A 13,559-nucleotide genomic window follows, 5' to 3' on the forward strand; every position below is an offset into this window, starting at 1 on the left:
CTGATGCAGCGTCTCCGCGGGGAGCTGCGACGCCCGGAACAGCTCCGCCACTTTGCTCCCTCCAGCGGCGGGGGGCGGACCCGGCGTTCCCGCCTCGGGCGCAGCTTGGCCGCCGCCGCCGCAAAGCAAGAAAAGCTCGGAGTAGCACTGCCGCTCGTTCCCCGCCAGAAAGAGCGCAGCGGCTCCCGCGGCTGCCGGCCCGGCGGCGGCTGCTCCTGCGGGCTCCATTGCAGGGCGAGGGCGGCGGCGGCGGCGACTCTGAGGTGAGCACAAAACTCCTCAGCAAGGCGGCGGCGTCGACGGCCGAGCCGCTGCGGGAGGCAGCAGTGAGGGAGGCGCGGCCCCTCCCCCCGCCGCTCCTCCTCGGCGCGGCCGCCGCTCGTTCCCCGCCTCCTCCCCAGTGCGGAGCGGCGCTGCCTCTGCAGTGCTCCCCTCAGCTGGCGGCGGCGAGAGGCGCTCTCCGCGCGGCTTCCTCCGCCTCCCCTTCCTCTCCGCTTTCCCCCCGCTTTCTGCGGCAGAGAGCCGAGAGCGGGAGGCGGCGGCAGTTAGACGGGAAAGCGCTTCCTCGGGGCACGTGCCCGAACGGCGCTCCCGCGCCGCCGCCGCCGCCGCCTCCACACACCGGGCTCGAGCAGCAGCAGCAGGCGGCGGCCTCTTCCTTCGTGGGAGCCCTGGCCTCTCCGCCAAGGGGGAAGCGGGCAGCCTCAGGCTCCGTGAAGGAAGGCTGGCGGGACACCCAGCCAGGGCCTTAACCCGCAAAGCGCTTTTCTGTGGTAACTCGCAGAAGTGAATGTTGCCCTAGGATGCGCTCTGAGCATGTGTAGAGTGCCATCCCGCACCTCAGTAAAGCGGCCCCTTATTCATCCCTAGGCCTCATCACGATCTTTGCTGTCCAGGAGCGCTCTCCTTGAGCGCACTCCGTTTGCACAGCAAGAGACGTTCTCGGTGGCTGATCCTCGTCGCCGGCAGTTCTCTCCCTTGGAAGTTTTGCCAACGGTTAAGACTTCCTCGTTTTTATTGATCGCTAAGCCACCCTGGGAGCCTTTCCAGCTGGAGAGTGGGATATAAATGTTTTCAATAGATAAAGGATGGGTACAAAGGGCTGTTTTCTCTGACATCTTCACCTGATACGTAGTAAAAAAGTGAAAACCCAACATCCTCCCTATGCCTTGGCAAGATGAAACAGATGACCAAAATACCACAGCATAGGTTGGCTGAGGTCTGGCAGGTCTCTTCTAGAAGTGGTGTAAGACCTTTGTATTCAAATTTCATTTTGGGGTCTGGGACAACGAGAAGCTGTAAATAATATAATTGAAAGCTTTTCATTTTCTCAATTATTTTAGGAGCTTAGGACAGTATCCAATGGTGACATTCCACAAACTCAAATATTGCTAGTGGAGCTCTGCTGAATCTTTCTGTTGCGCAAGCACTGGCCATTATGCATGTGCAGCCAGTTGTGCAAGCCGTTGCACAACAGGTGCAAAGCAGCAGTACAATGGGTTGTACAACCTGTTGCACAATAGATGCAAGCAGTTGCGTAACCAGTTGCACAAGCAGAATGCACAACAGGTTGCAGAGGGGTTGTGCACAACTGGTTGCACAGCGCGTTGCACAAGCACAATGCAAAACCACTTGCACAAATGTAACTTTAGTTATATTCTTTGCTTGCGCATAGTTCAGAACATAGTTTCTGCTAGTGCAACATCATTTATGCTAACAGAATGACATAGTTGGATACTGCCCTTATATTCCACCTATTTCACTGAAAGGGAACTCAAGCTGACAAACAGACAAAATCAGATTTAAAATGAACATTAAAACCCAAACTGACAACAGCTGTTTGTAAAAACAGCAGTTTGGGACTAACATATGCCTCAAGCCCTTAAAATGGCATATAAATACATAAATACATACTCTGCTTTATGAGATTTTATTGATGTGTTTTAATTATAATTTTGTATTTTATCTGTATTTTGTTAGCCATCCTGACCACTGCTTTTACTGGAAAGGTGGAATGCAAATGTAATGATAATAGTAATAGGTTTGATTTGTAAGCTGCTTTGGGGAAAACCCCTTTAAAGAGGGACATAAATGATTGATAAAATAAACAGAGAGAAAGGGGAAGAAGGTACAGTTTCCAGTGAGGCTTTAGCCCCAATGCTTATTATCTTTCAAATTAAATCCTCCTATGCTCTTCTTTGCCATTAAAATAAATCTCACTGGATACATGTTCTAGTACATGGAGGCAAAGTTGAAGTATGATATCTTTGTAAAATAACGTAAGATTAAAGTGAATGAAAGTAGTATAGGAATGAAGGCAGGGAGGTATATCCGTCACCATGATATTAGAAGATATTATATGGTGTATATAGATATACAATCACATTTTCCCAGGTATATTGTGTTACTGTTTTGACTCCTGGAAAAAGATGATATATCTACAGAAGAATCCACATACCTTGAGGTAATATGTGCACCAGGATCCTCAGTTATACTCCATATATAAAGGTCCGACTCCATTCTTCTGTGTTTCTGCCTTTATACTGTAAGTTTCTTACAAGCAGTGAGGACCTGCTGCTTATTTTAGTCAAGTTCTATGTAAGTTTGTTGCTGTATCAATGCATATCAAGATGCTTGGTCTCAGTTGTTAATAGGGATACCAAAAATAGTAAGATGCTTCCCCAACATATAGAAAGCAGAAAGCTGGTACATGTATGTCACTTAGGGAGCAATCCTATGGCCCCTAGACACTGTCTAGAGGGTCATAGGATATGTTCTTTTCTGGGAACTGACCTCAGAGCCCGCGCTCCAAGGTTGGTTCCCGGAAAACTGACCTCCCACCACGTCCGGTCCGCACTGCCTTGGAGGCAGTGTGGAGAAGCCCCATCCTCCGCGCTCACAAGAGGAACGCGGAGCAGCTGAAAAGGGGTGTTCCGGGGTGGGGAAAGCGGGGCTGCGTGTACAACACGTCCTGTTGTACACATGTGTCTTACACGCAGCCTCCTCTCCCGGTTGGCTCCCTGTGGCTAGACAGCCGAAAACAACTGTCTAGAGGAAAATAGCAGTGCAGGAGAGGCACAGAGGGAATGATCCCCCCCCCCCCCGGGGCCTCTCCTGCCTTGCTTAGCATAGCTGGTCGCCTATCTTGATAGGATTGCGCCCCTAGTTACAAAAATGTACCCCTACCACAAGATGACTGAAAACAAGAGTTCTTACCACTGTGTCTTGATTTCAAGAGTCTTCCCTATAACAGCCCTATAACATGAGGGCTAGACCAACACTTTTTCCTCCCTGAGGCAGAGCAATAAATGGCTTCCTGCCCACCTAAGTTAAGATGAACAGTACTCAAGGCCAGCTAAGGTATTTTGACACCTGAGGCAGAAAATTCCGGCAGTAAAAATACAATGACAACAGATTAACAGTTCTGCAGCCTGAGATGGCCACCTCACTTTGCCTAATGGCAGGGCTGGTCTTGAACAGCATCCAGCAGTTCTGCACAGAGCAAGCCAAGGCGCAGATGGAAGGGTTTTTAATTTTTGTGAATAGCCCAGAGAGCTTTGGCTATGGGATGGTATAGAAATATAATGAATGAAGGGAATGTTGGCTGATGGAATTCCCTCTTCACACACTAGAAGCAGCCCCAAATGGGAAGGGCATGTGTGCGTGAGTGAGCCAGGAACATAATTCTGAAAAATGGAACTAGACACATTTGTGTGGGACTGCCTCTTAACCTGTTTTAACAATAGCTGTGTGGGCTATGTATGGTATTTTCCAGTGGCAACCAGTAACACATCTATGGTAGAATGTAAATTGTATTTACAAGTAGTAATCTCAGGCATAGCCAAATTTTATGAATATTTACTTAGAGCAGGAATTTGTGTCAAGTGTGCTTATTCTGCCTTAATTGCTCAAAGTCCTCAAAAAGCCCTCATTATACTAGTTTTTGACATTTTAAAAAATCCAGTTACACAGATGAAAGACTATAGTTACGTATGAATTGTCTTTTGGACTACAGATGGAGTATTAAAACACACATGATATGAAACATTTTAATGTCAGCTTATGTCTTGCTTCCCCACCAATCTGACCATCAAAGTAGATATAAAGGGTGGGGTGGGGGGAAGAAAGGAAGGTGTTAATGTGAAGGAGAAATGGTGACTCGGGTGGTTCCAACAGGAAATAGATGAAAATGAAGGAAATGATGATGAAATTCCTAAATTAATGTTAATTTTGTGTGCAGAGATTTGAGCTGTGGGCCACATCTGTGCAGAGCTATAGCCATTTGCATATTTTACTGTGGCTGCAACTGTTAAAGTAAAATATTTGCTTATAATCTTTCCTGGCTTAGGCCTGAGTTAATAAATGTGTGTAAAAGAAAACATGTACAAATGGTCTTAGGGTGGAATCCACCGAAGTCCTTCCATTGATGGAACTTTCAGTGAAACTGGGAGTGGGGGGCATCATCCCCGCTGCAGCCCCTTGCATGCCCTCAAAATTGGATGCAGAATGTTGGGGGGACCTTCCAGAGCAAATTTTGGGGGGTTGCAAGGAGAAGAAGGTCCTGTCACAACAGCAAATGCCTGTTCATGCAACATTGGATTCAGTTCTTATTTATTATTTGGGGGGTAATATGAAAAGTAAATTAGAACAATTTGTCTATCATATTTTTCTTAAAACTCAGGGTTCTGAAGTGCACAGACCAATATGGTACCTCATTATATCACAATTTAATCTTCAGCCATTCATTAACAAGTTAGATTAGGGGGTTGGACTTGATGGCCTTGTAGGCCCCTTCCAACCCTACTATTCTATGAGGTCCTAACCAATCCAACAAATTAGCTCCTGAAACCAGCTTCATAATACGTAAAATCTGTAGAGATTACATTAATGTTTGACCAAAAAAGTCAGATGCCAACTTCACCACTTGCCCATTAACATTGATGGATAAGTGGTGAAGTTGATGATGTTAATGAGGAGGGCAACAAAGATAGCGAGGGGCCTGGTAACTAAGTCCTATAGGGAAAGGCTGTTAAGTATGCTTAGCCTGGCAAAGAGACAATTAGGAGGTGACATGATAGCCATCTTCAAAAATTTAGAGAGGACTGTCACAGGAATGATGGAGCAAATGTGTTTTCTGTTGCTCTAAAGCAGGTGGGGAACTTGTAGGCCTCCAGATGTTGTTAGCCCACCACTCCCATCAGCCCTACCCAATATAGCCAAGGGTGAGAGATGATGGGAGTTGGAGGCCAAAACATTTGGAGAGCCACAAGTTGCCCACCCCTACTGTAAAGGGTAGGACCTGAACCAAATTACAAGAATTTGGGTTCAAATCTCCAGAGAGGTTTACCTGGTTCCTACATTATAGTCTTTCTGGCACCAGGTGAAGACCTTGTTATTCTCCCAGGCATTTTAAGAGCTGTTTTTAGTACTCTATTCTGCTGCTGGTTTTAATTTCATTTTATGATGTTACAATGGTTGTATTCTTTGCTGTTCATTTTATCTTGGTTTTATTCTGAGCTGTTTTTATTTTTTGTTTTAATGTTTATACTATATGTTTTAATATATTGTACACCATCCAGTGAACTTTGGTTACTGGGTGGTTTAAAAATATAGTAAAGAAAGAAAAAGAGATTCACACTAAACGTTAAGGTCTTCCTGGTGGCATGAGGTGTTCAACAGTGCAGCAGACTGCCTTGGAACATGGAAGACTCTCCTTCATTAGGGGGTTTTAAGCAGAGGCTGAATCTATCTATCTAGGATTCTGTTGTGAAGGATTTCCTGCATCAACAGGGGATTGGACTAGATTCAGTGGAGGCTGGTGGCTCTGATGTCAGTGAGGTAGTGAATCTGCTCCGGGTTTCAGTCAGAACTCTAAAGGAGCTATCCAAGGTACCTTGAATAGCTCCTTTAGAGTTCTTTCTGGCTCTGACTGAAACCTGAAGTGGATTCACTACCCCACTAACATCAGAGCCACCAGCCTCTACTGACTAGATTACCTTTGAGCTTTTCCATTCCAGCTCTAATTTTTGTTAAATTGGCACCAGCTGTTCTGTGTAAGGCCATTTGTAAAACAGTTCTACTGTACTTTTTAGTGTTTGCCATTTATTCTAACACTAACCTTATAGAAAATGTTAGACTGAGAAAATAACTACTTTCTCAAGCCTCCAGTGCAAGTAAGTTGCATGACGATGTGTATCCAAGTCTTCCACATCTTTCTCAACAGATTGTCCTCTAGCATATTAGTTACAAAATTAAAATTGTCACACTGTCTACCAAAAGCCATCTCTCATTTCCAACTCACTCCATGAACAGCTGTGACCATCGATTTCACATATAAAGCATAAGTGAGCGTATGTGCAAGTTTGAATTGACTTGCAAGGAAAGAAATGAAAGGTCTGGGTAATACATTATGCAAAATATATATAATGGCTTTGTAATTTACTCCAGTAAGCTCATCTTAAACCTATTCAGACTGTCCAACACATGTCAAAAAGGGAGGTATCCTAAATTTCCCCTATAGATGTATAAGGTCTACATTTATCTTGGAGCAGGTATAGGAGGATCTTCTGGTAAGAACCCATAGTAATCCTACTGCAGGTACCAATGCCGGCTACTCACCACCATTGTTGTCTGGGCCAAAGTGAGAGGCAGGTGAACAAGACACCTCAATAAGCAGGTGGGTAAGACCCCCTTCCTCACTGAGTCTACCTTCTCACCACCATTGTTGCAAGCTGCTATTGCTCATTACCCTTTTCTCATCATTGCTACCACTTGCTTGCTTGACAGGCAGAGAGCCTGTAAGCAAACAGGCAGTAGTATCTACTGCTCTTCCTCACCGCCACCATCACTGCCTGGGCCAAAGCGAGAGACAGGTGAACAAGCAGGTTGCAGTGGTGAAAAGGAGGAGCAATGCCAGGGGAATCTTGTCAGTGGGACCCTACTGGGGTGTGGGTTCTCGACAGGTGCCCGACCATGCTTACCTCTGATGCCAGCCCTGGCATGTACACCAACATCTGGGCTTATAAAAATGTTGAATCCAAACAGAAGATATGCAACTAATCATGTGCAAATATTCACCATCAGAGTTCTTACATAGGATTAAATCCTGTTGATATTAAGAGAACTGATTTATGGATGCTTTAGAAGATTAGTAGGACAAGGCACACATAAAGAAGTTTGCAGTGTTCTGCATAATACAAAAAGGTCTGTGTATAGCTATTCTGTGTTATGAGTCTAGCACAGAGAAATTTGAGAAGTGAAGCAGGGTGTGAGCTGGATCTAGACAGGAGAAATGGAGAAAAGATTAGGAGCTCTAACTTTTCTGACTGATGTTTTTGACCTTCCAGCTGCTGACAAACAGCTTTTTGCTCTAAACGTTTCTGACCACAAAAGTTCACTGTATGAGAAGCCTTTTGATCTGCTTGTAATGTTTAAGCAAGCATGTCAAGATGATTTAGAGTGTTACTTACACCTGTTTTTCCTTTTCCATTAAAAATTATACAGCAGAAGACCACCCAAGTTGTGCTATATATTACTCCATGTTCTACAGTTACCTCTCCTATTCAAGATAAATCTCTAAAGCTAAACAAGAACTGCTGAAAGTGTGTGTGTGTGCGCGTGTGTGTGTGTGTGTGTGTGAGAGAGAGAGAGAGAGAGAGAGAGATCGCACAAAGAATTTCAGTTAAAATGTATTTCATCTGTCTCATTGGAAGGATTTGTGAGCACAAATAAAAACCAAGTACAATTTAAGCTCCCTCTCCAAACACTTTGTAGGCAGTAAAAATACTGAGGTAAGAATTATTTCCCATGTAGTAGATCTTGTGGGATCTGACTTTGGAACAGCACAACCAATAAAACAGTCATACATAAAAACTTATTTTTATTTTATTTTTATTTAAACATTTGACTTCACTTTCCTATTGCTTTCATCTCTACAGACTAGTTTGATAGGAAAATTGGAATCAACAATTCATATAGGACATACACTACTGGCTGAAAAAGATCTGTTATTTCTTTTGCATGGAATAATCAAAAGGGAAGGTGATGAAAGCAACTACTACTTTCATTAATTCTCAGTGAATTCTCAAATGTGTGAATGAATAATATAGTGTCACTGCATCATTAGAGGTAATTCTGACCCATGTCTCTAAGGATGACTTTACTAGCTTTCATGATGTTATGACAAAACAATCAAGAAGGTGGGCTGATGTAGAGCATCCATCATCATTGTAGAAGGCATGCTTGGAATTTACTTGATAAGCTTTTCAATGTTATCTATGAATTCAGTGCATAAGCAGTGCCTGATAACAAAAACATTCCTTTCTCTGAATGGCCAGCGTTATAATTTTATGCAAGGCATGGAAAGTTAATGGGCCCTGTGAGTTTATACTATAGCTAACTTCTAATAGTCTTGCAGACAAGCAGAAGGAAGAAACTTTGCACATTTATAGTTCTTTAGGCAGTGATGAAAGAAATCCTATATCATCATCCTCTCCTTATACTTTGAATGTTGAGTATCCTCCCACATCATCCACTACAACTGAACACAAACTTTTGGTTTTCCACACCTAGGAGGCATTTATTGTTCAAAATCTCAAACATTAAATTTCAAAAGTTACTCAAAATATAGGTTAGTATCAGCAGAGTTATCAAAATCCCTTTTTAAAACATGGATTTTCTTTGTCATGTCTTAAATTGTATTAGAACTGCATTCCAAGAATAGAATAAGCAAGGGAACTTGTTCTTGTGCAAACAGATTGCCATACAGACATGTGCATCTGCTAAAATGAGAGGTAACAGAGGGATTAACAAGATTTATCAATATAATTCTGGTTCAATGGTACTTGGGCTACACAATTGTCTTGGCAAAACACTGGTGGCAGAGCTGGAAAATATTTGAATCCCCTAGGAGCTAGCACTGCACCAGGCTAAGAAAATAATTCAAAATCCCAAACATTTGCAAGCTGAATTAACTGGCAATTTCTCTATGCCTGCCTCACTGGAGAAAGGGATGCTTTGTATAGTATCAGACCATTTCCCCCCAGATCATCATTTTCAAGGGGCTTAATTCAAACTATCAAATCATCAGTGTCTTCATTCCCCAAACCCAGAATGATGACTTGCTTAATTTGTTTCATTTGAACCAGTTGGCTTCTCACTAACATAGTCTGTGGAGAAAAATGAAATCTAACAAAAGGTTTAACTTAACTGTGTTTATTGAAACATTCAAAGTGTTACATCTTTTATCTTTCCAAAACTTCCTGAAATATAGAATGTTCTTGGTGAAACCTCCAGGGCAGCCACTGTAACGTCCTTGGTGTGGTCCACCGACATCTCAAACTTTGAGGTTTGCCAATGAGTGCACATGACTCATGGCAATGTAGATCCCTTCATGATTTGTTTACAGGCCTGTTACTCGCATATCATTGTACTTTGGCCTGCGCCTCTGTTTTATTTATTTATTTATTTCATTTCTATACCGCCCAATAGCCGAAGCTCTCTGGGCGGTTCACAAAAATTAAAACCAAACAGCACACAATAAAATAATTTAAAATATATAGAACATTAAAACCACAATATATCAATACAACCACAATAAAACCTAGCAGCAGTACAGGAGTTTAAAATACAGATTTAAAACAGCAAAGCTAAAAATTTAGAAAGCTAAAATGCTAAAATGCCTGGGAAAATAAAAAGGTCTTCACCTGGCACTGAAAGGAATACAATGTAGGTGCCAGGCGAACCTCACTAGGGAGCTCATTCCAGAGCTGGGGTGCCACAGCAGAAAAAGCCCTCCTCCTAGTAGCCACCCGCCTCACTTCCTTTGGCAGGGGCTCACAGACAAGGGCCGCTGACGATGATCTTAAGGCCCGGGCAGGCACATGTGGGAGGAGGCGATCCTTCAGGTAACCTGGCCCTAAGCCATTAAGGGCTTTGAATGTTAACACCAGCACTTTGAATCGGGCCTGGAAATGGACTGGCAGCCAGTGCAGCTGGAAAAGTACTGGCGTAATATGAGCTCACAGGCCAGTCCTTGTTAACAATCTTGCTGCCCTATTTTGGACCAGCTGAAGTTTCCGGACCGTTTTCAAAGGCAGCCCCACATATAACGCATTGCAGTAATCCAGACGAGAAGTTATCAGAGCACGGATAACTGTAGCTAGGCTATCTCTGTCCAGATACCATGGTCGATAGTATCGAAAGCCGCTGAGAGGTCCAGAAGAATCAACAGGGTTGCACTCCCCTGTCCCTCTCCCGGCAGAGGTCATCCCACAGGGCGACCAAGGCAGTTTCTGTTCCAAAACCAGAAGCCCGATTGAAATGGATCTAGATAATCCGTTTCATTCAACAGTGCCTGGAGCTGTCCTACAACCACCCGCTCAAGCACCTTGCCCAGGAAGGGGATGTTGGCCACTGGCCTATAATTGTTAACATCCTCTGGGTCCAGGTTAGGCTTTTTCAGGAGTGGTGTAATTACCACCTCTTTTAAAGCGGCAGGCACCACTCCCTCTCTCAAGGAGGAATTTACAACCTCGTGGACCCAGCCAGACATCCCCTCCTTGTTTGATTTAATAAGCCATGAAGGGCAAGGGTCAAGCACACAAGTGGTTGATCGGACTTGGCCAAGCACCTTGTCCGCATCCTCAGGCCTCAGTAACTGAAACTCATCCAATAAAACTGGACCAGACGGTGCTCTGAACGCCTCTACCAATGGAACTGCATTAATGGTGGTGTCCAATTCATGACAAATCTGAGTGACTTTATCTTCAAAGTGCCATGCAAACTCGTCACAGCGTGCTACCGAGGGTTCCGCTGTCTCTCTCCCTGGCCCAGAATGTAACAGGCTGCGAACCACTTGGAAAATCTCTGCTGGACAACACTGAGAAGATGCAATGCTGGTGGAAAAGAACTGTATTTTCCACCCTCACCGCCACAGAGTAGGCTTGATAGTGGGCTCTTACCTGTGTTTGGTCAGACTCAGCACAAGTTTTATAAAGGTTACAGAGATGTTTTTTGTGTTCATATTTTCTTTTGCTCCAATTTGCAATTAATTATGTCTGTTTAATTATATTTGACATTTTTGATATTAAAAATAAGACTTTATAGTACATTGTTATAGAAGATAGCTTAATTCTTAAAAAAAAAAAAAAAAGCTTTATGTACATATATGAACCCCCAATGTTGAATTATAGTGAAAACCGTTGTTATTCATGGACTCTGCATGTCAAGAGGCTAAAACAGAGAAAACAGGGTGAACAATAGGAGAAAACACACTTTGCACTTTTGGGGGTTTGCTTTATTGAAGACACCATTTGCATGTGTTTCCACACAATTCTACCTCTGCTTTTCATCTAATACAGGTGGGGCAGTTGATGTTCTGAACCAGTGCTTGGACAGGTTAATGGACTCGATGAAAGCCAGTAAACTGAAACTCAATCCAGACAAGACAAAGATACTTGTGGGTGGCCCATCTGCCCGGTTAAGTGGCATTTAACCTGTTTCATTCCCCTAAAGGAGCAGGACTGTCACTTGGGAGTGCTCTTAGGTCCATTAGTTCCTACAGACACAAGCGGCCTCAGTGGCTTGGAGTGCCTTTTATCAGCTTTGGCTGATATAACAACTGTGAACCTACGTGGACAGAGATAGCCTTGTGACAATTATTCATGCTCTGGTAGCCTCCCATTTGGATTACTGGCGCATACTATACATGGGGCTACCTTTTAAAATGGCCTGGACATTTCAGTTTGATCCAAAATAGGGCAACTAGACTGCTAACTAGGATTGGCTGATGTGATCATATTATGCTAACACTTCTCTATCTGTACTGGCTGCCAGTCTATTTCCTAGCCCAGTTCAATGCACTGATTTAACCTTTAAAGCCCTGAATGGCTAGGGGCCAAGTTATCTGAAGGAACGTCTCCCATATTTACCTACCTGGACATTAAGATTATAATCTGAGGCCCTCCTCCATGTGCCCCCACCAAATGAGGTGAGGCAGGTGGTTACAAGAGAGAGGGCCTTTTCAGTGGTGGGACCCCGTTTGTGGAATGCTCTCCCCAGAGAGGCTCACCTGGTGCCTACATTGTAGCTTTTTCAGGGCCAGGTGAAGGCCTCTTTATTCTCCCAGGCATTTTAAGAACTGTGTTTTGTGCTTTCATTACTGTATTCTGCTGCTGGTTTTATGATGTAATTGTTTTATTTCTTGCTGCCAGTTTTATTCTACACTGTTTTTATTTTGTTTGAATATTTGCACTGTATGCTTTTAAACATACTGTACACTGCCCAGAGAACTTTGGTGGGCAGTTTAAAAGGAGAGAAAATAATTAATTTTCCTATTGTAGCGCAAACTAGAAAGATATAAAGTAAGGCCTTGTTCCTTAGGAAGAGCTGGCTCTAATTATGCTTTCTCATTGTTTGCTGCTGGTGGTGACTGAGAGTAGTAAGCTTAGGATGTGTTCGCATCAAGTCACTTTGGAAACAGATGTTTTCCAGACCAACAGCTGCACACCAATGGGGGGATCTTTAATTTTCTTTTTCAGTTCAAGTGTGAGAAAAACATCTGGCACAACTTTAGAGATAGAGGGGCTGATGAATTATGCATTAGACACCTTTATATGAGAGCACTGTTTGGTTCATTAAATCAAATTGCCTCCTGTTAGGGACAAGGAAAACTCTTGGAGAGGAAATAATCTTGGTTCTACTCTTCACTGTAGCCTGCCAAGGTCAGTGGAAAGACTGAAATTAGTATCATCTTGCAACTTAGTCATTAGCTTCTAATTCTTTTTCAATTTAAGAAAAAGGTATTTTGGTTCAGTACATCAGACAGTTAATAAAGTTGAGTACATCTGATGAGTTATATCCAGACCACAGATAATTGTGACACCGATAATTTAGGGATTGCACTCTGCCTTGTGTGATATATACCGACGCTGCATGCTTTTGAGTCTGTCTTTTGCCACTAGATGGTGCTAGTGATTCCTTTTAATGCAGTATGAAGAAGCACGCTGATGGTTTCTGACCACGTTATCAAAGAGTTGCTGCTGGGACAGCTCTTTCAGTGCTCACAATCCTCACATCCCAAGCTGTGCAGACTACATGTTTGTTTTCTGCTGGACTACACTGGGGACGGGGGCATGATCAGCCCAGACAGTACAATCTGCACAACTGGGCCTCCACGCAACTCTCATCGTGAGAGTGATCCAGGAAAAAGCCATGATCTGGGCAATGCATAAGGGAGACTCTGAAGGAACGTAATTTTTGTTTTGTTTCAGAACCCATCTCATGGTCTCACACCTGGGCCTTGATGTCTATAAGACTTATTTATTTAATATCCCGTCTTTCTGCCAGAAATGGTGCTTAAGGCAGCTAACGATAATAAAACCAAGATTAAAACAGAAACAATCATAAAACAAATTAAAAGCATAAATAAAAACGTAACAGTAATTAAAAATATAAACACCTAACCAGTTAACTCCTCCTTCAGCAACAGACCAGCTTATACGCTATAGGCCTGCCTGAATAAAAGGACTTTGCCTGACAGTGAAAGGACAGCAGAGGGG

At 43.4% G+C, this 13,559-nt stretch overlaps 1 protein-coding gene and 1 long non-coding RNA gene across 7 annotated transcripts in view; one reads left to right on the plus strand and one right to left on the minus strand.

The window, feature by feature from the left end:
• The window catches only part of REPS2 (RALBP1 associated Eps domain containing 2), a 112,486-nt gene extending 111,973 nt beyond the window's left edge, over positions 1-513 (minus strand). For 5 of the 6 annotated variants that reach the window (XR_014789175.1, XR_014789176.1, XM_084844094.1 and 2 more), the window contains exon 1: positions 1-513. Coding sequence is in view for 4 of the 6 variants with exons in the window: in XM_084844094.1 (XP_084700220.1) it covers positions 1-228 (228 nt within the window). In the remaining 2 variants the exon portion in view is untranslated. The other variant, XM_084844093.1, reaches the window with a different exon arrangement.
• The window catches only part of LOC146350053 (uncharacterized), a 22,576-nt gene continuing 9,019 nt past the window's right edge, over positions 3-13,559 (plus strand). The window contains exon 1 of the long non-coding RNA XR_014789179.1: positions 3-263. This is a non-coding gene — a long non-coding RNA (uncharacterized LOC146350053). The remainder of the gene's footprint in view (positions 264-13,559) is intronic.

This window comes from Heloderma suspectum, chromosome 3 (genome assembly GCF_057233095.1).
Source record: "Heloderma suspectum isolate Gila_16-S chromosome 3, 16-S_ref, whole genome shotgun sequence".
NCBI classification, from domain to species: Eukaryota; Metazoa; Chordata; class Lepidosauria; order Squamata; family Helodermatidae; genus Heloderma; species Heloderma suspectum.